A 26,586-nucleotide genomic window follows, 5' to 3' on the forward strand; every position below is an offset into this window, starting at 1 on the left:
TTCAAATATTTCTTTTTTATCTGGAGTATGCTTCCCAAAATGTACCAGCAAATTCAATATAATTATAAATGATTGCAATATTGTGCATATTCATTGACAACTAAAATCTTGGCAATACTTAAAAATTCCTTCATGTGAAAGAGAAAAAAAAGTTTTTTCTAGTGAATATGATAGGCTATTTATTATCTCAAATCTAGGTGCTCCAAACATTGTGTAAAAACTTTTTTGTATAGTAAAATGTATAAGCACCCAAAAGTTTTCCAATTATAAGGCTTGTGAATTTAAGTAAGGAATATACATTTAGTCAAATATGGCAAACAATATATGATCTTTTGGGTTCAACACAGCTGTGCTAGGACTGCTAGGTTAGTGTAGAACTTCATTTTAAAATTTTCCTAAAATTCCCAGGTGAAATTGGGGTGGGTCTTATACTGTATGCGTATGTGTCATATGTGCTAGCAAACATAGTAATAGTAGTTTAGATGTTACTTAATCCAAAAATGCTTATTCTTACTGTATTTAAATTTATGGTAGAAATAAAATACAAGTTATTGCTATATGCCTGGCTATTTGCTTGGCTTGAGCAAATAGACATCTTTAAAGCACTTTTCTGTATGAAACTATAAACGGTGTGAAATATATGACTTTGATAGTGGTTAGCTTTGAGGGACTTTTCTCCAAGATTATGGATTAGTTTTCAGAAATGACCTGCGAGTGTTTTGTGGTTCGTCCATGTAAATAGTATACATCGGTGGCAAAAATCCCCTCTTGATGAAGATTTAACAGATTGTAGTACTATGTCCATGAGGCATAAATTGTAGTACCTTTAGAAACTGGGGTACTGTGAATTCTAGTGGCTATATACTGTAATATGTAAATCAGAACTTTATATTGTGCATATAGTACTTAATTTGGAGAAATTTTCAGTTATTGTTGAGTTAATGTAAGAAACAAAAGCATTATTGAATAGTTCTGTTAGGCTGTTATTCTCCTGTCACAGGGAGAAGCCATCTGGGTAATGTATTCAAGATTAGCTACAGTAAGTTGTGGTTACTGTGCTTTTTCTTAATTTGCTCCACTGTTGTTACCCTTTCACTAAAGAATGAAGTCATTATATTGCATTGGTTGATTCTACAATTGTGTAAACTGTGATTGTAGTAATTATCCTTGGAAGAGAAAAAGATTAGATAAGTACTACAATTTATATGTGAACATGAACAATTGGTCAACAGTGTTGCCAACTGTTATTAACTTAACAGTAATTATTTTAGTAATTTTTCCTGTAATACGTAAACCTTTCATTTAGCCTCTGTTATTAACTTTAACAGTAGCTATTTTAGTCATTTTTCCTTTATCAAACCTTTCATTTAGTTTTTGACAGTGTAGATGGCCAGTAACAACTAATGGAAGTTTCCTCTTTAGATTTATAGATATCTGAGATGAGTACATACCTTGATTAATATTTGTATGTCTTGTTTGCTCTCTACTGTCATACATTTTATCCACTTCCTTCCTGAATATAAACATTGCAAAAGTCTTCATATATACCTTTCTCCTGGTCCATGTCTTCCCACTACTCTGCATCCTGCCACTTCTGTATCTAACATCTTACTGATTTTTCCACCACCTTACTCATGATGTCCCCAAACCATCTTTGTTCTGTTTTCCAGTCTATCATATTTTTTTAGCCATTTTCTCAGGAATTTACTTGGTTAAATAAAAGGTTAAATAAAAACTTACGCACAGATAGCAAACAGCACAAGCCAAAATGCTGTAAGTTGCTGGATCTTCTGGTAGGCCTTGCTAGTTACTTTAGGCTAGCTTGGATTGAAGGATAGGTATTACTATGAGATTCAAGGGAGTTATAAAAGGTCTCTTGTAAACTTAAGGGTATTATGATACCTGAAGAAATACTGAAAATGATTTTTGATAAGTTATGAAATGTACTATAATTTGTTCAGTTGATACAGACACATTACATAATTATAAAAAAAGTTGTATACTGTGTGGAATAGATTCAAGTACATAAAGTGAAGCACTTCGAAAACTTGCATGTTCCAACTCCAGGCTCCTAAACCTTTATTAATAGATTAGGTCCTTTAGTCTTTCTTTGGCCCTCTCTCCATGTTGGGGGCTGTCTTATATTATAGTTTTCTGTAATTTGAACAAGACATTTCTGTCTTGGCTTGTTTCCTCATAAAATAGAATTGTTCATGTGTTTTAATGTAAATGTCATTTACCATTATATAGTTGTCATATGGTGTGGATTTTACATTTTGAGTTTTATTCCTGAACAGATACGTCCCCAAGGTTCCCATCAATAATCTTGGGGATCCCATCATCACCATGACTATCGTCCTGTTGTGCTCTCCGTCACACATAAAGAACCCATATCTCACTGCCAAATTTGTTGAAGTAAGTGTGATGATCTTGGATGAGGTTTTGCTGTAACTTTTGTACAGTGAGAATCTTGACAGTGTCATGGGGTAACCATAATGCATGAAGAATGAATATCAATTCCTTCTGCTGGTGAGATGTAGTACCATTGTTCACCACAGAGGTATCTATTGATGATCTGCCATAATTTTTATATGGTACCTTAGAGAGCAGACAGCTGTATATAGCATTTTCCAAGAACTTTAATAGAATTAATTACAATATACTGTGTGTTAATAATGTAGAATTGATTTCAGCATTGGAATTTTTAAAAGTCTTAAAATTTGTATGATTCAGCAGGGAATTTTAATCTTAAAATTTTGTATGATTATAGATTGTGGTTTGCCTTCAGTTTTAAGTGGAATTTTTTCCATTTGCTAGTTGCAAATATAACTGCATGTTTCTAAGTACTGTTAGTCTAGTGTATATGTAATGTAAATTTATACTTCTATGTATCAATCCTCAGAGATGTCATAGAAATACGAAAGACAAAGTCAGTCGGGATTTAAACCTTGTGTGATGTACTATACTATTTTCATACAATCAACTTACCTGTCAGATATATACATAGCTAAGACTCCGTCGTCCCCGACAGAAATTCAAATTTCGCACCCACTCCGCTACAGGTAGGTCAGGTGATCTACCGGCCTGCCCTGGGCGGCAGGACTAGGAACCATTCCCGTTTTCTATCATATATTTTCTGTCGCCGGTGGTATCAACATCGTTGCTGCCACCTCCTGACTGGAATTCGCTTTTCTAGACAATTGATCATCTTTTTGTGGACTTTTGGTGACGTACCTGGATCGTTGTTTTGGCATTCGCTACTGTGGACTGGATTTGGACTTGCTTTTGATTTTTCTTCAAGAATGTCTGATTCAAGTGGTTGTGTGAAGAGTGTGTGTGAATGTAGGCTGCAGGTGAGGATACCGAAGGCTTCGGTTGATCCTCACACTGTATGTCGCAAATGTAGAGGTTTTGACTGTTCTATTTCTAACACCTGTCATGAATGTGAGAGGTTGAATGTTGAGGAATGGAAGACTCTAACTTCTTACTTGAAGAAGTTAGAAAGGGATAGAGTCAGAAGGGCGGCATCTAAGGGTGCGGGTAGTAGTACAAGGCCTATTGAGCCTTTTAATGATTCTAACTCTTCTCTTAACTATGCTTTTGATTCTAATTCTGTATCAGGGCCCTCACTGGCTTTACATCAATTCACCTCGGAATTGCTGAACTGAAAGCTACTCTTCACAGGATGAAATCCAAAATGGCTGCCATGAAAGGTAAGGATTGTGAAAGTGACTATTTTAGTGAAGTGAGTGTCCCCAGTGTTGTGGAGGGGGCGTCTGACCGTCTCTGCGACGCTCCCAGGCCTAGACCTCTTCCAAGCTCCCAAGCCCAGAGGAGAAGGAAAGTTGAAAGCCGTACGGAGGTTGTGGAGAATTCCCCCCGGTCAGGCGTCCCTTCAGCAGGCTCTGTAATTAGACAGACTGCTCAGGACCGATATAGGAAAAGCGTCCTAAGAGAGTGCTTCTCTTCGTCCGCCTCTCCCTCTCTACTAAACGAGGGTGGAAGGATTCGGACCTGTCCAGGCCCCTGAAAAGGCACTGGAAAGATCCTATTTGGATTCAAGCCCCGAACGCTTTTCGGAAGAAGCGCCTCCCTCGATCAAGAAGGCTAAGAGGGTTTTGACGTCCCATGGCTTGGACAAAACTCCTTCGTTAGGTCTCTCTCCCGTTCAAGAAGACGCCGGAGAAGCTTCCAAGAGGATCATTTTGGCTGTGCAAGAACAGTTATCCGCCTTGGTAGGAGTCCTTTCGAAGGATCCCCCTCGTAGAAAAGACGTGAGGCTTCCTGTCAAGAAGTCTCGTCTTCCTTCTCCCGCCAGGAGTGAGGCTCCTGTGGGACGTGAGGCGTTTGAGATCTCTTCTGATAGAGACTCTTTTGACGATTTTGAAGCGCCAGACAAGCGCGAGGCGCCAGTCAAGCGCGAGGTTTCCTCCAGACGAGAAGCGTCTTATAGGATTCAAGCGCCAGATAAGCGTGAAACTCTTTACAGGCGCGAGGATGTAACCAGACGTGATACGTCTGCCAAACCAGCAGCGTCAGCCGAGTGCGAGGACACAGCCAGGCGCGAGGATTCAGCCAGGCGCGAGGCGCCAGACAAGCGTCATCCTTACAAGGATATAGCACCAGAAAGGCGCGAGGCGCCAGCCAGGCGCGAGGCGCCAGCCAGGCGGAGAGAGGCGCGAGGCATCCAGGCGCGAGGCGCCAGCCAAGCGCGAGGAGTCAGCCGCAGGCGCCGCCAAGAGTGAGGCTAACCACCTTGACGTCAACTCCCAGGTCTGACTTTCTGTTCCCTTCGCAGTTGGTGAGGGACATTTCCCGTTCTCTGACGGAGAAAGCGACACAGGATCTTCTCCTTCAATCATCCAGGAAGAAGAGACCAGTGATGGTGGGAGACAAGAAAGGTGTTTCTACGCCTGTTCGGCCCTTTCGAGGAGGCCCTCCCTCTAGAGCTACCGCTAAAAGGAAAGCGACTGAGAAGAGAGGTAGAGCCTCTTTCCGTCCCTTTAAAAGGGGAAAGTGAAGTGACGCTCCTCCAAACACCAGTAGGTGCCAGGCTCCGGGGATTTGCGGAAGCCTGGACTCTCATAGATACAGACGCTTGGTCAATGTCTGTTCTACAGAAAGGATACCTCATTCCTTTCCTGGACAATCCTCCCCTGACGTCAACTCCGCGGGAATTGTCCGCCAATTACAAGGACCCTGTGTTGAAAGATACTCTTCAACAAATGGTGGATCAAATGTGGGACAAGAGAGCAATAGAGCTAGTGCTGGATCAAAGCTCCCCAGGGTTTTACAATCGTCTTTTCTTGGTTGCGAAAGCCTCGGGGGGCTGGAGACCAGTTCTGGATGTCAGCGCTCTGAACAAGTTTGTTCAGAAACAGAATTTCGCCATGGAGACTTCTGCATCAGTCCTTGCGGCTCTTCGCCAAGGGGATTGGATGGTGTCTCTGGATCTCCAGGATGCCTATTTTCACGTCCCGATCCATCCTTCGTCGAAGAAGTACCTCCGTTTCATGACGGGGGGAAGGATCTTCCAATTCAGAGCCTTGTGTTTCGGCCTGTCTACGGCTCCTCAGGTCTTCACGAGAGACGTCTGAATTGTTGCAGAGGAGCTCTGTACATGCTCTTAGCCCCTCTCCTATGAGTTATTGGGCAGGAAGACCCAGAACGAGAATTGATTTCTCCTTCTGATCCTATATTGGAAGAGGACTCAGAAGACGAGACTCACGGCAGAGAAGGGCTGTCTAACTATAAAGTTTTGACAGCTCTCCTTCTTCAGGAATACGGAGATGCCTTGATCCCTGCCGCTCCTCCTCCTCGTTCACTTTTTTTCATGCTCCAAGACGCCGAAGTCGTCGGCTTTTTTGAAGATGAGGCCGACGATTTCTATGAAGAGAGCTCTTCAGTCGCTGGATAGCTGGATGCTAACCAAGAAGGAGCTAGTCAGAACGGTGTTTTGCATGCCTCCCGCTAGACTTACGGGCAAGAGAGGTATTTGGTACCAGACTGGGGAGAATATGGGGCTCACTCTCCCAGCTTCGGCTGAAGCTGACTTTTCCAGTCTGGTAGATGCATCCAGGAGACATAGCCTTCATACGGCTAAGATAACTTGGGGTCTTTCGGAGTTGGATCATCTCCTCAAGGGACTTTTTCACATTTTGGAAGTCTTCAACTTCCTAGATTGGTCCCTTGGGGTGATGTCCAAGAAGGCCCATGCCTCGGAAGGACTCGATCCGGACGTACTCCTTGCAATATTGTCGTGCATCGACAAGGCGGTACAGGACGGCTCAGGGGAAGTCTCTTCCTTATTTGGAGCAGGTCTCTTGAAGAAGAGATCTGTTTTTAGCGCTTTTTTGACTAAAGCGGTGTCTCATTCGCAAAGGGCAGCCTTGTTATTCGCTCCTCAGGTCTTCACGAGCCTTATGAAAAATGTGGCGAGATGGCTTCACCTGAAAGGAATCAGTATATCTCTATACCTAGACGACTGGCTCATCAGAGCAAAGTCAGAGAAACAGTGTTTGGAGGACCTGGCTGTGACACTAAACCTGATAAAGACCTTAGGATTGCTCGTGAACCTCGAGAAGTCCCAACTGATCCCCAGCCAGAACATGGTCTATCTGGGATTCGATGGATTCTCGGGGTTTTCGAGTATTTCCTTCTCAAGAGAGACTAACGAGAGGTTTAGAGAAAGTCTCTCTCTCTTAAGGAAGGAACGTTACTTCGGCGAGGGAATGGTTGAGCCTATTAGGGACTCTTTCCTTGCTCGAACAGTTCTTTCCTCTAGGAAGACTTCATCTCCGTCCGCTTCAGTTCTTCCTCAGAAGATCGTGGAACATGAAGACAGGGCTTCTCTCGGACAGTTTTCCCATTCCAGTGTTGATGAAGCGCCACTTAGAATGGTGGTTACTCCCACTGAAGGAAAACAAGGGTACTTCCCTAGAAACGCAGAACCCAAACCTTGTATTGTTTTCCGACGCGTCGGAAAAAGGTTGGGGAGCAACCTTGGGAAAGAGAGAGGTGTCAGGCACTTGGAATGCTCTTCAAGTGTCCTGGCACATAAACTGCAAAAGAAGTGATTGCTGTACACCTAGCCCTAAAGAGCTTCGAACCTTTAGTGAGGAACAAGATAGTCCAAGTGAATGTGGACAATACAACCGCCCTTGCATACATTCGAAAGCAAGGAGGTACACACTCGTATGCCCTATACGAGCTCGCAAGAGACCTGCTGTTGTGGACATCTCAAAGGAACATCTCTCTTTTGACGAGGTTTGTTCAAGGAGTAAGGAACGTGAGAGCAGACAGGCTGAGCAGGAGGAACCAGGTCCTTCATACCGAATGGACCCTCCACTCAGAAGTTTGTCGGAATCTCTGGTCTCTTTGGGGGACTCCTCATGTCGACCTCTTTGCCACGTTCCTCTCAAAAAGACTGGAAGTCTTTTTGTTCAGTAGTAGAAGACCCCAGAGCTCTAACAGTAGACGCCTTCCTGCTAGATTGGTCTCATGTAGACGTTTACGCATTTCCCCCATTCAAGATTCTGGGGCAAGTGCTCAGGAAGTTTGTGACATCAAAGGGGACGAAAATGACCCTGATAGCCCCCTTTTGGCCAGCTCAAGAGTGGTTCCCAGAGGTGCTGGAGTGGATGGTAGACTTCCCCAGATCCCTCCCACAAAGGAAGGATCTTCTCAGACAACACACTTCGAGAGGTTTCATCAAAACCTCCCCGCTCTCGCTCTGACTGCCTTTCGACTATCGAAAGACTTGTCAGAGCGAGAGGCTTTTCTAGCAAAGCAGCAAGCTCGATCGCTAGAGCCCGGAGAACTTCCACTATCCGAGTTTACCAATCGAAGTGGGAAGTTTTTAGAAGGTGGTGCAAGTCGAAGAAGTTGTCCTCCTCCAGTACCTCTGTAACAGAAATCGCTGATTTTTCTGTTATTTTTGAGAGAGGAATCGCGTCTCTGTAGCCACGATAAAGGGCTATAGGAGTATGCTTTCGGCCGTCTTTAGGAATAGAGGCCTAGATTTGGGAAATGATAGAGATCTACATGATCTGATTAGATCTTTTGAGACCAGGAAGTCTAAGATTACTTCTCCCCCTAACTGGAATCTCGAGTGGTACTTAAGTTCTCTTTTTTGTCCTCAGCGAGATTTGAACCCCTGCATTTGGCCTCGTTTCGTGACATAACGAGAAAATGTTTGTTTCTTTTGTCACTGGCGACGGCTAAAAGAGTTAGTGAGCTGCACACCCTTAGTGATAAAGTGGGTTTCAATCTAGATTCAGCCATCTGTTCTTTCAAAGAATTATTCTTGGCGAAGAATGAAAATCCTTCGAATCCCTGGCCGAGAAACTTCGAAGTAAAAGGCTTATCGGGTCTCGTCAGCAGGGAATCGGAGAGGTCTCTTTGCCCAGTAAGGGCTTTAAAGTTTTACATGCAGAAAAAGAAGCAGTTGGGAGGTTCTAGACAAGGTCTCTGGTGCTCGGTGAAGGATCCATCAAGACCTATGTCTAAGAATGCATTAGCCTTTTTTGTCAGGAACGTCATTACGGACGCTCATAAGGCTTGCACGGATGATTCTTTCAAACTCCTGAGAGTAAGAGCTCACATGAAGTGAGAGCAGTGGCTACGTCTCTCTCTTTTCAGAGAAACATGTCACTAAAGAATATCTTGGAAGCGACATATTGGAGATGTAATTCAGTGTTTGCTTCTCACTATTTGAAGGACGTTCGCGTGACCTATGAAAAATGTTTTCTTTAGTCCTTTCGTGTCTGCGGGCACAATCCTGGGTACAGGAGCTAACACCAATCCTTAATTAATAAATAAGTCTAATAGATATGTTCTAGACTTTCTGCTGAACAAGTGCAGTTGCCGCACAGGCGGCCAGTCACTTTCGTTCAGTAAGGAACTCTTGTGATATCTTTTATTAGATGAGTATCATAAAATTTTTTTTTGGAAAATTATTGTGTGCGTGTGCAATTTGGTTTGAGTTATGGTTGTTGTGAAGAGTTTGGGGATAACTCGGAGCAATTTTTAATACTAACATGGTGGTTAGGATCAGGTGGTCGGGATTGGTTGTGTGCTCCTTAATAAGGTGTGTTGTCATATAAGTGGATCAGCACCCATTGACAAAGTCCTTTCAGGCTCTGCCGAGTAAGTGGATAGGACCCCTTCGGCAGAACCACAAGAATTCTTGGCCATAGATCACATATCTCGCTAAAGTTTCTTGAGGTGATGCAGACTACGGGGCAAACACCCACGAAGTCTACCACCTATCAGGTAGGAACCAAGGTTTTATTTATACCTACAACATATGTTGTTTACCTGTCTATTCCAGAAGTAGCTGTCTCTTACCCTCCACCGAAGGGTGCCAATCAGCTATGTATATATCTGACAGGTAAGTTGATTGTATGAAAATGATATTGTTATGATACAATAAAGTTTCATACATACTTACCTGGCAGATATATACGATTAGGGCCCACCCAGCCTCCCCGCAAGGAGACAGGGGGAAGAGAAAATATATGATAGAAAACGGGAATGGTTCCTAGTCCTGCCGCCCAGGGCAGGCCGGTAGATCACCTGACCTACCTGTAGCGAGTGGCGCGAAATTTGAATCTCTGTCGGGGACGACGAAGTCTTAGCTATGTATATATCTGCCAGGTAAGTATGTATGAAACTTTATTGTATCATAACAATATCATGTTTTGCATATATAGTATATTACATATTTAGGTGATTTTAAAAAATTTTCTGTGTTTGTGTATTTTGGAATTACAGTAATTTTCACTGATTCCAGGTGCTATTTATGTTAACACCATCAGTCCAGCAACATGTTGATACTCTTCATGAACGAGTCCTACACCATCCATTAGCTGTACATCTTCCAGTGGCTTTAATGAAGTTCTATACATGTAAGTATAGATCAGTTTGCAAATTATATGTAAACAACTGTTAACCCTTAAACGCCGAGCCAGTATTTCCGAAAGTGTCTCCTGTACGCCTGCGGGGTTCGCGAGTGAGTGCCTAAGCGGAAAAAAAGTTTTATTAAAAAAATCACAGCATGCTTAGTTTTCAAGATTAAGAGTTCACTTTTGGCTCCTTTTTTTGTCATTGCCTGAAGTTTAGTAGGCAACCATCAGAAATGAAAAAAAAATATCATTATCATATATAAATATTGGAATATATGACAGTGCGAAAAAAAATTTTCATATATAATTGTATACAAATCGCGCTGTGAGCAAAACGGTTAAAGCTAATGAGTTAATTTTGTTTTCATTGTATTTTACACTAAATTGCAATGATTTTGGTATATAACAAATTGTAAAACAATCAAAGCAACACTAGAGAAAATATTATCACAATATGATGCATGAATTCGTAAAAAAGTTGTTTTCAAAAATTCACTATAAATCAAAATATTGTGCTAGAGACTTCCCGTTTATTGCAAAATGAAGGTAATTGATTGAATATTACTAGACTGTAAGTGTTGTAGCTTACAATTGCAGTTTTTGACCATTTCGGTCAAGTTAAAGTTGACCAAAGGTCGAATTTTTTATATTTATCATGATTTATATGAAAATATTTCAAAACTGATAAAAGCTACAACAATGAGTTATTTTTTGTTGTATTCTACATTAAATTGTGCACATTTTCATATATAAAACTTTATGTAACGGCTAATATAAAATGGTGCAAACATTACGACAAACTGGTGAAGGAATTTCCGATTTTTTCAAAAATTCACCATAAATCGAAATATTGTGCTAGTGACTTCCAATTTGTTGCTAAATGAAGGTGAATGATTAAATATTACTAGAGTGTACGAGTTTTAGCTTACATTTGCGTTTTTCGACCATTTCGGTCGAGTTAAAGTTGACCGAAGGTTGAAATTTTGGCATTTATCATGATTTATATGAAAATATTTCAAAACTGATTAAAGCTACAACCATGGGTTGTTTTTTGTTGTATTCTACATGAAATTGTGCACATTTTCATATATAAAACTTTATGTAATGTCTAATATAAAATGGTGCAAACATTACGACAAACTGATGAAAGAATTTCTGATTTTTTCGGCAGAGTTACTGCGCGGACATAAGGAAAAAGTTTTTTTTTAAATTCACCATAAATCAGAATATTTTGCTAGAGACTTCCAATTTGTTGCAAAATGAAGGTAAATGATTGTATATTACTAGAATGAAAGAGTTTACCTTACAATTGCGTTTTTCGACCATTTCGGTCGAGTCAAAGTTGACCGAAGGTTGAAATTTTGGCACTTATCGTAATTTAAATGAAAATATTTCAAAACTGATAAAAGCTGCAAGCATGGGTTGTTTTTTGTTCTATTCTACATGAAATTGTGCACATTTTCATATGTAAAACTATGTAACAGCAAATATAAAACTGTGCAAAAATTACGACAAAGTGACGAAAGAATTTCTGAGGTATGTCGCTGATGCTTTTAGTGCGAGAAGAAAGAAATTCGTGCATGCGCACCTGGGTAATGCTTGTAAACAAACACAGCTTGATCCGTGAACTCCAGCATCCCTCAAGGTGCGTGATTCAAAATTTTTTGCCAAGTAGGCCTATAACTATTTTTCCGCAAATATTTAAAAAAACTTTTTTGAGTCTACGTATTTTGCGTCAATTAAGCACCCGATAGACAATTTTATCAACATAAAATACGTCCAATAGGCGTTTAAGGGTTAACCTAATCAAACTCTACAAAACCTATTTTATTGTGCGATACTCCTGTATCCCTTTATTACAAACAATTATTTGAATGAGGTGGCCACTGCCTGATTCTATCTTCTATGGCCACAAACATTTGTGTTCTTGCTCTTACTAGTAGTTTGGTAAAAAAAGAAAATGTATAACATCACTTTTGAAATTAAAGTGTACTGCTATGTATTCAAATTTCATTATAAGCAGTTTTGTTTTAAATCCTAAAATGCAATATTGACAGAGGCTATTGAATTACGTCGTTAATATTCTAGTCTATTCACTAAAAATTGGTAAAGCTATATTTTGGTTTTGTATGAGTTTGATGTTTCATTCATACTCATTTATAGGAGAATTCACTTTTCATATTTATTTACTTGCAAATTTTATACTGTATATTTTTCTATTGTGAAATTTTTCCTCAGTGGTGGAATCTACTGGCGCTAGCAGTGAATTTTATGACAAATTCACCATCCGTTATCACATCAGCATCATTTTCAAGAGCTTTTGGAATGATAGGCAGCATAGACAAGCTGTTATCACAGAATCCAAGTAAGTTCTAATAATTCTCACTTGTATTACTATATAACTATTTTTAGTGCTATGTCAACAATTGTCAATAATTGTTAAGTTTGTTCACCTCTATTCTGACAAATTTTTAATGTTCATATATATTTTGAATTATTATAAACAGCAGGAGATAAGCCCATTTGTTAAACTATAGATTTGTTCATATGCAAAACAAACCCTCGGTCTTAACAATAGGATAATCTTTTTGTGCCAGCTGAAAACTGGTTAAAAACAATCGAAGATTGTATTGCAAGGAATTTGTGGCATCTGGCAACTCATGTAAACGAGGTAGAAGCTGGTCACCAACCAAGCACAGAACCTCGTGACACGCTAGTCTTTCTTTGACCTCCTTGGAGTTAGTCACTTTTGCTCTCCTCTCAAGACAGTTCCTTTGTATGCCCGATATTTCTTTGGCTTCAGTGTGTGTGTTCGTGTGATAGTTGTACATCATCGAGTCTATTTTATTTTAGTTCATGAGGCACCATGTTTTATTTATTGCCAAAGTATTATAGTTATATTCATGACATTGACATATGTATTATTACTTTTAATGCATATAGAACTACAACAGAAATTCAGAGTTAGAATGGCAGTATAATGGCCTATGATATGTACATTATACTCATAATATGTAAGAATATAGTCAACAGAATGCTTTTAAGGCAGAAAACTAACTATGAGTATAAATGCATATCCTTGACATTATGTTAAAACTTATGTTTTATTCGTCCAAGTTTTACAATTGAGTCAGACATATAGATAAAATTTACTTCAAGTTCCACAGATAACAAATAAAATTAGAAACTAACATCAATTACAAAAAATTATCTTGATGCTTGGCCCCCACCCCATAGGGGTTAGTGCCATCATTGCACCTCACATGGTGCATTGCAGACATTAGTACTTAACAGTCTTTGCAGCATCCCTTTGGCCCCTAGCTGCAACCTCTTTCATTCCTTTTACTTTACCTCAGTTCATATTTTCTTCTATCTAACTTTCCACCCTCTCTAACAATTGATTCATAGTGCAACTGTGAAGTTTTCCTCCTGTTACACCTTCCAAACCTTCTTACTGTCAAATTTTCTTGCAGCACTGAATGACCTCATAGGTCCCAGAGCTTGGTTTTCGGCCTAAATTCTATTCTATTTATTCTACCTTTATGCCTAAGACACAGACTTGCGTCTTATAACTTTCTGTGTTACCATGCAGGTATATCAAATAACTAGTCGTTAACCATTTGAGATTCTGATGACTTGATGCAAATTTCATGCCTTACAATTAATTTGTTGGAAAAAAAAATCATAAGTATTTTGAGTAGGCTAGCCTGAAGATGACATCTGGAGAGTTGTTGGAAATAGTTTCTCTCTCTCTCCCCCACACAAGTGCTGGCTATTCAAAGAGAATTATCATTAAATCAGCTCATTTGAAATTCTTAAAGTTTTGCCTGTTTTTTTTTCTTCGCAAAAAGCTGACATCATCATAATGTAAATATCAGCAAAGGAAGGTTATTGTGGCCTTCATTGGTTTAGTAGTAAAATCACTACTATTTTTTTTATTTGTACAAGAAGTAAGGAAGTTCTGTTCTCTACCAACTTCAACACATTATTCTGGCCTTATAATTTTGTTTGTTACATTTTCAATGACATCAAAATAAAGTACAATTACTTGGCTTTAGAGTTACACCATAATCAGTGCACTCTCTTGGGAAACAAATATATAACCAAGATGTAAATATTCTTTTAACTTCTCAAGCAGTTCACTAGAATGAAGCATGTTTTTCACAGCTCTCAAAGAGAAATTATGTAAATACAGTGGACCCCCCGTATTCGCGTTCTCCGGATTCGCAGACTCACACGTTCGCGGATTTCTCTCGGGAACGTTTCCCTACATTATTCGCTGAAAATTCGTGCATTCGCGGTATTTTTCTATGAGAAATATCCACAAATTCCTGGGTTTTTTTTATCAATTTCATCATAAAATGCACTTTTTGTGATAAAACTATTAAAAAAAACCAAGTATGAAAATTTTTAGTGGTTTTTCTTAAGTTTTAACTAACAAAATAGGCTGTTTTTAGCCTTTTTATAGGGGTTCCAAACATTCGCGGATTCTAACTATTCCAGGGGGGGTCTGGTATGCATCCCCCGCGAATACGGGGGGACCACTGTATATAAAATATTTGAATACACTAAAAATACATTGCAGTAGATAGAAATAATTCCATACATTAACCCCCACAGTCCAGGCTCGTATACACTTATGCATACACTCATGACTGGGCTAAATGTAAGGATGGCCAATTTAAAAGAAAAACTAAAAAAACTCATCAATGGAAAGAGGACGATGTGTATTCACATGGTTTAAGAAAAAAATTCTAAAAACTGTTGTACCTTCCACGGGAAGTTGTAAGTGAATATTTCCCACCCCTTGCAGGCCACTTTTCCCTATGATAGTTGTAAAAAATATGCTAATTTTACAAAGTTGAAGCATTCTATTATATTTATTGTAAAACATTTACAACGCATCCTTGAATGGGAATTTTGTGACTACATTGCCCCTTACCACCTCGAGCTTCTGAGCTCACTCACAATCTTATAGGGTTGCAATCTGAGGAGTTGCCAATAGTGATATATGGAACTAGGAACATTTTTCCTGCAAAATTCGTTCAAACTGTATGGCGCCAAATCTTGATCGTATATGTACGATGCCCATCCACTGCCCTGAAGCTATATGTGATCTTATACATACGATACCCGAGCTATTGGGGGTTAAACACAATTTCTTGGCATTTCTTTATAACACACAATTCCTTGATATTTGGGCTTTGCGTTTTAGTCTCTTTTGTACCATTGAATATGGGATTGGTTGTTAATGTGGTTTGTCCAAAAGATTTCCCATAAGATAGAAAAAAAATGAAATTTCTGGGCTCAGCTCGTGTCGGCCTATGAAAGTAATCCTTAATATCATCTTTCTAGGTAATATATCCTAAAATTACCAGAGAAAAAACAAAATTAAGAAAATGTCAGTAAGACTGACTCGCTCACTCTTAAAAAGAAGTGTCGGTATGATATAGGGGCGAGTGTGGAACACTACCACGAGACAAACACCAAATAGAACTTCCCTATCAGAATCCCCCTAAGAGAGAGCCGATACCAACGGGCGATGCAGCCTCTACTACTACTACTAGAGGACGCCACGGACAGCAGCGCCCTAGCGGTCATCCTTAATTAATTTTTAGCACCAGAGTCTAGTCGCAGATTTTTCTTGTGCTATATTTTCTCAGGATTTATCTCGTATTCTACGATGGAACGCTCAGCAATTGCCACGGCTAAGTTAAGTAACTCATAAGTAATATTTTATCACAGTTTTTTCTTCCGGGTACCAGTATTTTCCTTTTTATAGGTCATATACGGTTCCCCGGTTGTCTCGTGGCGGCCATGCTGCCTCGTAAGAATTCCCGGTCTTCCATACTGGGACTTCTTATACTTATGGGCTTACCTTATCACGTTCATTGTTTTACATCGAGTTTTAGCTAGTTTAGCCCTCTTACCATTCTCTTAGCTTGGTATTTAGGGCTATTATTATATTATTTTATTCTGGCCCAGCATCCCGGCTCTTGCTCTACATCGGCTATCGCTGGCTCCGAGTAGGCTCCTGTTTCTTGGAATAGTTTGCCTCCTCCTGGGCTTCTTTCTCTTTTACTAAAAGTGTCTCTTCCACCTTTCGATGTATATTATTATTATTTAGGGTGTTAGGCTAGCCTAGGTGCTTGTTCCATGTATTGGTACAGCTTGGTTCACGTGGCCCTACCACGGTTGTGTTGATCGCGGCTTAGGCCACCGGTGGTCACGTGTTCCATAGCACCTTACCCTGCCCCTTCCCTCCCTCTCTGATGTAGGGAGGAGCTGGGGGACCCCTTGGTTGTCATAACAACCTCATAGCCTTCTCTCACATTCCGGAGGTGCCGGGGGGTTCCGCCAGCAGGGGGTATAGGGCGACCACTATGAGGTACCGGGTCTCCATACGGGTAGTTGGTGAGGTGGGGAGGAGTAGGCCATCCCTTCCCCCCTTTCCTCGCTCCCGCCGCGTTTCACCGGGACCTCCTTCCCCCCCCTACCCATTACTCAGCCACCTCTCTTACGATATGAAAGGAGTCCTTCCGTCGCAGCCGGGGCCCCTTTGGTTTTATAGGATATTGGCTCCGCTAGCGGGCAGGGTGGGTGCTATGGATGGTCGATTGCTTGCCTACTATCCTTATATCTCTCCCCGCTACCGGAAAGGGAGCTTACCCTTAACCTACCGCACTCTTTCTAGTAGACGGGTGGAGAGAAGTTGGTTTTATGTTGTTACTATACTATGTTAAGGATATATACCCTAATTTAAGATATTTTACAATGAATTGTGTATTATAATATTTATGTTAATCAACCATCCCCGCCATTATCCGTTGTGGTTTCCATTACCACCACTCCTAGTTGGTTGATTTTCTTGTGCCTCCGCCACTGGCGGAGCCATAGCCTTTCTTCCAACATGGTTACCACACGTATTTTAGCAGGGCTCTGGTTTTATCTAACTTTATCGCTCCGGCACCAGCGGAGCATATGTTAGGCTGTAAGTGTTTACTTTGTACTCATGTACGTTTTCACTTACAGGCTACCAACTGCCAGGTCCTCGCTTGTAATGCGACGCTGCACGACCCCTGCGGACATGACGAGTGCAGGTCTCACGCCCCATGTGCCACCTTGTTCAACGAGTCTATCGTCTGGCATCCCGAGGCCTGCACTATATGCTACGACCTGGTCGATCAGCTGGTTGGTGGGGTAAGACCATTATGAGGTTATTTATCAATTTACTAACACTTTTAGTTCGTAAATTTGTTAACTCTGTCCGCAATTGGTAGCTAATTCAGCCTTTCTTTCAGGCTAGCGGTGTGAGGGAAGTCGCCCTCGCCACCCTGAAAGCGTGGGTGGGCGGCTTTGGGAAGAACGCCGCCAAGGGCCAGCCCTACATATTGGATAGAAAGCTGGCCATCCAGATCTTCCCTGCGGGCAAGTCGACGGGCTACGTCGACCCCTTGTCCGCCGCCCCCGTGATAGCCGCCATCCAGCAAGAACTCCAGCAGTCGTTAGGGGTCGTAGCCGCCCAGGAGTCAGTTCCGGACGTCGCCGGCCTGGACCTGAATCTTGAGCCGATGGCGGTAGTGAGTGAGGGTTTGTTGGTTGAGGTAGGTTTGTCGGGCGCCCAAGGTCTTTCCTTGGGCGCTCCTGGATCTTCTCCTGTCCCTTCTTCTTCCGCCTCTTTCCAAGGCTTTCCGGATCCGAGATCCCTAGCCCGCTCTCCCCGCTCTCTCTGTACCTCCTAAGGAGAAGGGAAAGAGAGAACCGAAGACCTTGTCTAAGACGACTTCTAGGAAGTCGTCTTCGTCTTCTTCGGCTAGGAAGTCATCGACTTCTTACGCCGACGCGGTGAAGGCTAAGCCAAACTCTTCCCAGTCGAAGAGCTCTAGAGGCAAGGCTTCGAAGGAGAAAGCTCGCGCTACCTCCGAGTCGTTGCCTTCTCCCGCCTCCGCTGCCCCCTCTCCGGCTATGCCGGCAGGGGTGGCAAGCACCAGCTCCTGCGTTCCTTCTCCTGTCTCACCAGGAGTGATGGAGCAGGTAGGAGTGATGGTTGGTTCCCAAATCTCAGCTTGGGGAACACGTTTTGAGCAGATGTTCGCACAATTGTCGAGCACTCTGTCTCAAACTGGACAGACGGTCCAGGAACTCTCGAATAGAGTAAGAGAGAATGAGGATCGGATGGCTGGGCTATCCCAGGCTCCTCCCCCAGTATCCCCTGCTTCTAGCACGGGGATTCTCCAACTCCCGTCTTACGACTCCTTGCCAGCTTTCTCTATGGAGAATCCATGGAGAGTAGCGGCCTACGCTCCCTTTAAGGACGGGATGATTTCGATCCCGGAGTTTGGCACCTCGAAGGATTGAGGACTTCGAGTTCTATCCTCCGGGTCTGTCACAGCCTTTCATCGGGTATGCTAGGCTGACGCCAACGGCTCTCACAAGGGAGGACAAGATCTCGAAGGAGTCAGTCCTCTACAGTAGAGATCACGCCCAACGGGAATGGGTTCACTGCCTTGAGGACTGGGAGTGTACTAATACTAAACTCCAGGCCTATAAGAGCCCCTTCACTATTTTCGCCACGGAAGAGGAGGTCTCTCTTCCGTTCGCCACGAAATTGGTGGAGAAGGCTCTTCAGGCAGTCCTCAAGGATGAGCCCGTTCCACAGTTGAGAGAGTCGGAGTCCACTTCTCCACTCTTTCCCGCCTTCGGAGAGTTATGGGAAAACCTGCCAGCTACTTTCACGCAGGGTAAACTCAAGCCGGACTGCGCTATGGACCAGTTCGGGTGAGAAGTTACCTAGGCTGCCGGACTCCCTAATCCAGGCAGAGTTCGATGCAGCGAACTATGTTTGGCAGGTCCCTTAACTCCCTCATTGTCACGGAAATGGCTGCGCTGTCTTACGCGAACGAACCGCTATTCAAAAATCCTGGCAAAATCACAATTTCAGACGGTTCTGTTAGACGCTTTTGACTTCTTCCAAGCCAGGAAGAACTGTCGGAAGCATGTTCTTCAAGAGTGCACCATCAGGCACGAGCCTAATAGACTCTTGACTGCCAGCATGTGGGGAGCGGATCTCTTCCCTGAGTCAGCAGTGAACGAAGTCCACCACGAAGCTGCTAGACTCAACCAGAGCCTTAGAGCTAGGTGGGGTATTTCCTCTAAGAGGAAACAGGAATCCGTTCCCACTGCTGGCAAGAAACCAAAGAAGGCTGGTAGGAGGTTCCAGCCATATAAAAAACTCCAGCATCAGCAGCAGTTTGTGCAGGCAGTCCCAGTCACCCAACAAGGACAACCTGCTAACATCTAAGCAAACTCAGCTTTCTTCCTCCTGGTGCCCCAGCAATCGCAACCTTCGACTTCCTATGCTATCGCCTGCCTTTAACCCTGCTTATGAAGCTCAAGGCTACTCTCAACCGAGGGGTTAGGGCGAGAGGTTACTTTCGTCACCGTGGCGCAGGAATGGGGCACAAGGAGTAAGCAGTTCAGAGGAGGGCGTGGTGGCCAACCCGCCGCCCATCAGCAATGAGGCTCCCCAGGTAGGAGGTAAGGCTGTTCCTCTTCCCGCCCACAGGTGGGGGTTCAAGCAGTTGGGCACAGAGCATAGTGTCCAAGGGATTAGGCTGGAGCTGGATCCAAGATCCTCCTCCAATCAAATCATTCCATCAGGTACCGTCGAAGGAATTGATAGATTATGCGAAGAACTCCTTCAGAAAGGAGCTATTGCGAGTCAAACATCTAAAATTTTCAAGGTCGCTATTCAGCGTGCCAAAGAAAGGCTCAACAAAAAGAAGGGTAATCTTAGACTTGTCAAAGCTAAACTCTTTCATTCGCTGCGACAAGTCAAGATGCTTACCCTCTCGCAAGTAAGGACCTTACTTCCGCGTGGAGCCGTCACATGCTCCATCGATCTTACAGACGCATACTATCATATCCCTATGCCAGGCACTTCCGCCCATTCCTAGGATTCAGGCTAGGAAGTCAGACATTCTCATTCAAAGTGATGCCCTTCGGTCTGAATGTAGCCCCCAGGGTATTCACAAAGATAGCAGAAGTGGTTGTACAACAATTGAGAGCTCAGGGAATCATGGTAGCGGCATACCTCGACGATTGGTTAATCTGGGCACCAACAGTCGAGGAATGTCTCAAAGCTACCAAAAAGGTAGTTCACTTTCTGGAACATCTGGGGTTCCAGATAAACAAAACGAAATCCAGACTTGTTCCGGAATCTCGTTTTCAGTGGCTAGGAATCCAATGGGATTTGTCCTCCCACAATCTATCAATTCCAGTAGCCAAACGGAAGGAAATAGCAAAATCTGTCAGGCAATTTCTCAAGTGCAAACAAACGTCAAGAAGAAACCAGGAGAGAATCCTAGGGTCTCTTCAGTTTGCTTCGGTAACAGATATCCTTCTGAAAGCAAGGCTGAAAGATATAAATCGAATTTGGCGGTCAAAAGCAAACTCCAAATATCGAGACAAGTTGTCAGTAATCCCACAGATCCTCCGCAACAACTACGGCCTTGGTCAAAAGTAAAGAACTTAGCCAAGAAAGTACCCCTTCAATATCCCTCCCAATGTTAACCATTCACACGGACGCATCCCTGTCCGGGTGTGGGGGGCGGGGGGATACTCTCAGTTCAAACAGGTTCAGGGGACTTGGTCAGTTCAATTTCGCCAGCTCCACATAAACGTGTTGGAAGCAATGGCAGTATTTCTTACTCTGAAGAGACTGCTTCCCCCGAAGAAGTCTCATCTAAGGCTAGTTTTGGACAGTGCAGTGGTAGTTCATTGCATCAACAGAGGAGGGTCCAAATCCAAGCATGTGAATCATGTCATGATAGCCATCTTTGCATTAGCAAACAAACACAAATGGCATCTGTCTGCCACTCACCTGGCAGGAGTAAGAAATGTGATAGCAGACGCCCTGTCCCGGTCAGTTCCTCTGGAATCAGAGTGGTCTCTGGACGTCGGATCATTCCAGTGGGTAAGCCTGAGAGTCCCAGGTCTCCAAGTGGATCTCTTCGCCTCACAAGCGAACCACAAGCTCCCTTGCTATGTGGCCCCCAACCTGGACCCTCTGGCTTATGCCACGGACGCTCTGTCGTTGGATTGGAATCAGTGGAGGAGAATTTATGTTTTTCCTCCAGTGAATCTTCTCTTGAACCAGTCTTGAAAGTCCTAAGCCAAACTAAGGTCTTTCAAAGGGATAGTAGCTCTGATTGACACCGGACTGCCCAAAAGGAAGCAGAAACCTGGTATCCTCTTCTTCTGGAATTGGGTCTCCGACCTCAACGGATCCCCAATCCCAAGCTATCACAATCAGTACAAATGAGGACTGTGTTCGCTTCCTCAGGAACTCTCCAGACCCTAACTTTATGGACTTCATGAAGTTTGCGGCTAATAAAGATGCTGACATTGATCCACAGAATATTCTCTTCCTAGAATCAGATAAGAGAGAGTCAACCATTAGACAATATGACTCAGCTGTTAAAAATTAGCATCTTTCTTGAGAGAATCGAACACTACAACCATGACAGTTAATTTGGCTATATCCTTTTTCAGATCCTTGTTTGAAAAAGGTTTAGCAGCTAGCACGATTACCACTCATAAATCGGCTTTGAAGAAAATCTTTCAAGTAGGTTTTCAGATGGATCTGACTGAATCTTATTTCACATCTATCCCTAAAGCCTGTGCTAGACTTAGACCTTCTCAGAGGCCTACTACAGTTTCATGGTTCTTAAATGATGTCCTCAAACTAGCTTTCAGATACTGACAACTCATCTTGTACATTACTAATGCTCCTGAGGAAGACATTATTCTTATTAAGCCTAGCCTCAGGAGCTAGAATTTCAGAACTGTCGGCTCTATCCAGGGATGCGGGTCATGTGGAATTCCTCCCATCAGGAGAAGTTCTACTTGCTCCGGATCGTAGCTTTTTAGCCAAAAATGAGGATCCTCTTGCAAGGTGGGCTCCTTGGAAGGTTATCCCACTTCCACAGGATCCTTCTCTCTGCCCAGTATCAACTCTTAGAGCCTTTCTATCGCGTACTTCTTCAAGATCCTCAGGTGCTCTCTTCATGAGAGAAAAAGGTGGTACTTTGTCAGTGAAAGGCATTAGACAGCAAATCCTTTACTTCATTAAACAAGCCAACCCTGAGTCATTCCCAAAAGCACATGATATCAGGGGAGTAGCCACCTCAATTATTTTCAACATATGAACTTTGAGGATCTTAGAAAGTATACTGGATGGAAATCCCCGACAGTCTTTAAACGGCATTATTTAAAATCCTTGGAATCTTTAAAGTTTTCAGCAGTAGCAGCGGGAAACATAGTTTCCCCTGATACTGCTTAGTAGTTGTAGTATTAATCCAGGTCTCCTTTCTACCTACTTCAACCAACATGCCTCAACCTATCACCAGGCTACTCATCATCATAGCCTTAGCCGTTGTGTGTTGTAGTGGTTTGTCCCTTATTTTTTTGCTAGGGACAACCACCCTTGTACTGATATGTACCTCAGTGGTCCTACCCTTATTTTTATGCTAGGATAGGCCACAATATGTTTGTATTAATTCTCCAATTGGATTTGTGATCACTTCAGTCACAATGTGTTTGTATATATTTAAATTAATGGTATTATTGTATTAATGATGGAATTGAGTGTACCTACCTTATTTTATTCTAGGGTAGGACATATGTATGTATATAATTGTACTTATATGTTCTAATTAAGTAAATTCAAACATTTCCTTATTTTACATGCATTAATGAATTTTGTTACTACCATTTAAGTACTTTAGTTTACTAACATTCTGTTATTGATTACTGTAATAAAGTTATTTTAAGTACTTAATTTGTATGCTGTATTTGATTTACTTTATTATATTATATCCATCATTTTGGAATATGTTTTTTCATTTTTCCCTTTTCCATCTTGTGTTTCTCTGGTATTCTTTCATAGGCCGACACGAGCTGAGCCCAGAAAAGGGATTTTGACGAAGGAAAAATCTATTTCTGGGTGATTGGCTCGTGTCGCCCTATGAAACCCATCCCTTTTTATGGTTTGTTTTCCCCCCCTTGCAGGACAAGATGTATTTATGTTTTAATTAAGGATGACCGCTAGGGGCGCTGCTGTCCGTGGCGTCCTCTAGTAGTAGTAGTAGAGGCTGCATCGCCCGTTGGTATCGGTCTCTCTCTTAGGGGGATTCTGATAGGGAAGTTCTATTTGGTGTTTGTCTCGTGGTAGTGTTCCACACTCGCCCTATATCATACCGACACTTCTTTTTAAGAGTGAGCGAGTCAGTCTTACTGACATCTTAATTTTTGTTTTTTCTCTGGTAATTTTAGGATATATTACCTAGAAAGATGATATTAAGGATTACTTTCATAGGGCGACACGAGCCAATCACCCAGAAATAATAGATTTTTCCTTCGTCAAAATCCCTTTTTTGCAACTTCTGCATGTTCAAGTTTAGAAAATAATTATAGTTTGAATATTATTATTTTACAGCTCAGGGAAGGAGTTTGTGAAGTTTGTTAACCTCCTCATGAACGATACCACCTTTTTGTTAGATGGAATCATTAGATGCCCTAAAGGTAAGGGATATACCACTGTTCCTATCAAATGTTGTCCAAGAATCATGTACTTTCTGTCCTAAAACCAAAACTTTATAAGAACTGAATTATTTTCAATTTGCAGATCATAAGAAAATAAATTAGAATGTAAGATTTGGTTAAATGATGAAATTGTAATACAGGTTGTTTTTCATAAAGTATATAGTATATAGATGTATATATTCATTTCTTTCCTATTCAGCGAATTCATGAAGTGCAAAGAGGAAATGGAGAGAGGAACTTGGTCAAAACAGACAAGAGAACAACAGCAGAGTCGGCAGAGATTACTGGCTACTGATGAAAGACAGTGCAGGTAACTCCATTGTAGTCAAGGCCAAAGTTGATGCTCCAGTGAACAAAGTTAACTTAAATATAATCAGCTGACTATAAGTCTCTCTTTTTCATGTTTCATTTGTTTGTAATTCAGTGTTCTCTCATTAATCTGATCAGACTTCTAAAAAATATATATGTTAAAAAAAATTTCTAGTTAATTTGTAGATGTACATTAATTGTGGACATGCATAGTGTTTTGTGTGGCGTACGTTAACCCTTAAACGCCGACTGGACGTATTTTATGTCAACATTTTTTGTCTCTCGGGTGCCGACTGGACCTGGAGTATTTTTACGTCGACATACAAAAGTTTTTTTTAAAAATTCGCGGAAAAATACTTTTAGGCCTACCAGCCGAAAACTCTTGAATCACGCGCCTTTGGGGATGCTGGGAGTTCACGGATCAAGGTGTTGTTTTGTTTACAATCATTACGCAGACGCGCAAGCGCGAATTTCTTTCTTGCCGCACTAAAAAGTATCTGTGACACATCTTGGAAATTATTTCGTCACTTTGACATAATTTTTGTACTATTTTAAATTAGCCGTTACATGGAGTATTATATATGAAAATGTGAGCATTTTTATGTAGAATACAACAAAAAAATAGTCATGATTGCAGCTTTTATCAGTTTTGAGATATTTCCATATAAATAACGATGTGCCAAAATTTCAACCTTCGGTCAATTTTGACTCTACCGAAATGGTCGAAAAACGCAATTGTAAGCTAAAACTCTTATATTTTAGTAATATTCAATCATTTACCTTAATTTTGCAACTAATTGGAAGTCTCTAGCACAATATTTCGATTTATGGTGAATTTATGTAAAAACTTTTTCCTTATGTCCGCGCGGTAACTCTTCCAAAAAAAATCATACATGCGATTGTGATAATGTTTGCACCATTTTAAAATTAGCCGTTACATAAAGTTTTATATATGGAAATGTGTGCAATTTCATGCACAATACAAATAAAAACAACCCATGGTTGTAGCTTTTATCAATTTTGAAATATTTTCATATAAAAAATGATAAGTGACAAATTTTCAACCTTCGGTCAACTTTGACTCTACTGAAATGGTCGAAAAACGCAATTGTAAGCTAAAACGCTTATATTCTAGTAATATTCAATCATTTACCTTCATTTTGCAACAAATTGGAAGTTTCTAGCACAATATTTCGATTTATGGTGAATTTATGAAAAAAATAACATTTTCTTTACGTCCGCGCGGTAACTCTTCCGAAAAAATCATACATGCGATTGTGGTAATGTTTGCACCATTTTAAATTAGCCGTTACATAAAGTTTTATATATGAAAATGTGCGCAATTTCATGTAGAATACAACTAAAAATAATTGAAGGTTGTAGCTTTTCTCATTTTTGAAATATTTGCATATAAATCACGATAAATAGAAAAAACGTGTTCGGTCAACTTTGACTCTACCGAAATGGTCGAAAAACGCAATTGTAAGCTAAAACTCTTACAGTCTAGTAATAATCAGTCATTTATCTTCCTCTTAAAACAAATTCGAAGTCTCTAGCACAATATTTAGATTTATGGTGAATTTAAAAAAAAAAACTTTCCTTCCCTCCGCGCGCGGATTCTCCGCCACAAATCTCCGAAATGCGTACGTCCCATTCTCGGAATATTTGCTCCATTTCATATTAGGCATTTCATAGAGTTTTATACATGAAAATGTGCGCAATTTCATGTAGAATAAAACGAAAAATAATTGCATATAAAAAATATATATAAAAAAATTCGACATTTGGTCAACTTCAACTTATCAGATATGGTAAAAAACTGCAATTGTAAGCTAATACTCTTACAGTATAGTAATATTCAATCGTTTGTCTTCATTTTGAAAGAAATTGGAAGTCTCTAGGACAATATTTAGATTTATGGTGAATTTTTGAAAAAAATATTTGTTTACGTCCGCGCGTTACGAATTCATGCATTAATTTGTGATAATATTTTGTGTGTTGCGCTTTATCGTTTTTACAATGTGTTATAAACCAAAATGATCGCAATTTAGTGTACATTACAACGAAAAAAAAGTAACTTGTTACCTTTAACCGTTTTGCGCACAGCGTGATTTGAATACAATTATATGTGAAATTTCGTTTTTGCGCTATCATATATCGCATTATTTATATATGATAATGATAATTTTTTTCATTTCTGATTGTTGCATACTAAACTTCAGCCAATGACAAAAAAAAGGAGCCAAAAATGAACTCTTAATCTTGAAAACTAAGCGCACTGTGATTTTTTGAAAAAAAATATTTTTTCCGCTTCCGCGCTCACTCCGAAACACCTCCGGCACACGGGAGACAATTTTTATTTAACCGCTTCGGCGTTTAAGGGTTAATTGTGGACATACATGGCATGCCACACAAAACACTATGTATGGTATGTGGCTGTTTCTATTTTGCCTTTATACCCCATTCATTTCCTTCATTCTCTTCCTACTTTTTTATTCCAACCCCTTTAATAGTCCTGCTCAATTTTCACCCTCTTCTATTAAAGAATTTTGGAAAACACCAAACCCTCAGGTGCACACCTTATAGAATGTTTGTAACTAATTCTATTAAGAATAAACCCCTGATATTTGCCTACAATGTACAGTTTTGTTTAATGTTAAATTTTGTATGGTTTGTTGTTATTTTTTAGATCATGAACCCTATTCATATAGAACAAGCCCGCAAGGGCCATTGACTTGAAATTCAAGTTTGTTGATTATGCTAATAA

At 41.1% G+C, this 26,586-nt stretch overlaps 1 protein-coding gene across 1 annotated transcript in view; it reads left to right on the plus strand.

The window, feature by feature from the left end:
• LOC135210381 (ubiquitin conjugation factor E4 B-like) overlaps positions 1-26,586 on the plus strand; it is a 133,635-nt gene that overhangs the window by 99,768 nt on the left and 7,281 nt on the right. Inside the window, 7 exon segments of the mRNA XM_064243288.1 lie at positions 2,298-2,415; positions 9,794-9,908; positions 12,144-12,270; positions 23,404-23,467; positions 23,469-23,489; positions 23,710-23,727; positions 23,729-23,820. Coding sequence (XP_064099358.1) covers positions 2,298-2,415; positions 9,794-9,908; positions 12,144-12,270; positions 23,404-23,467; positions 23,469-23,489; positions 23,710-23,727; positions 23,729-23,820 — 555 coding nt within the window.

The sequence above is a fragment of the Macrobrachium nipponense genome, chromosome 39, assembly GCF_015104395.2.
Source record: "Macrobrachium nipponense isolate FS-2020 chromosome 39, ASM1510439v2, whole genome shotgun sequence".
NCBI lineage: Eukaryota > Metazoa > Arthropoda > Malacostraca > Decapoda > Palaemonidae > Macrobrachium > Macrobrachium nipponense.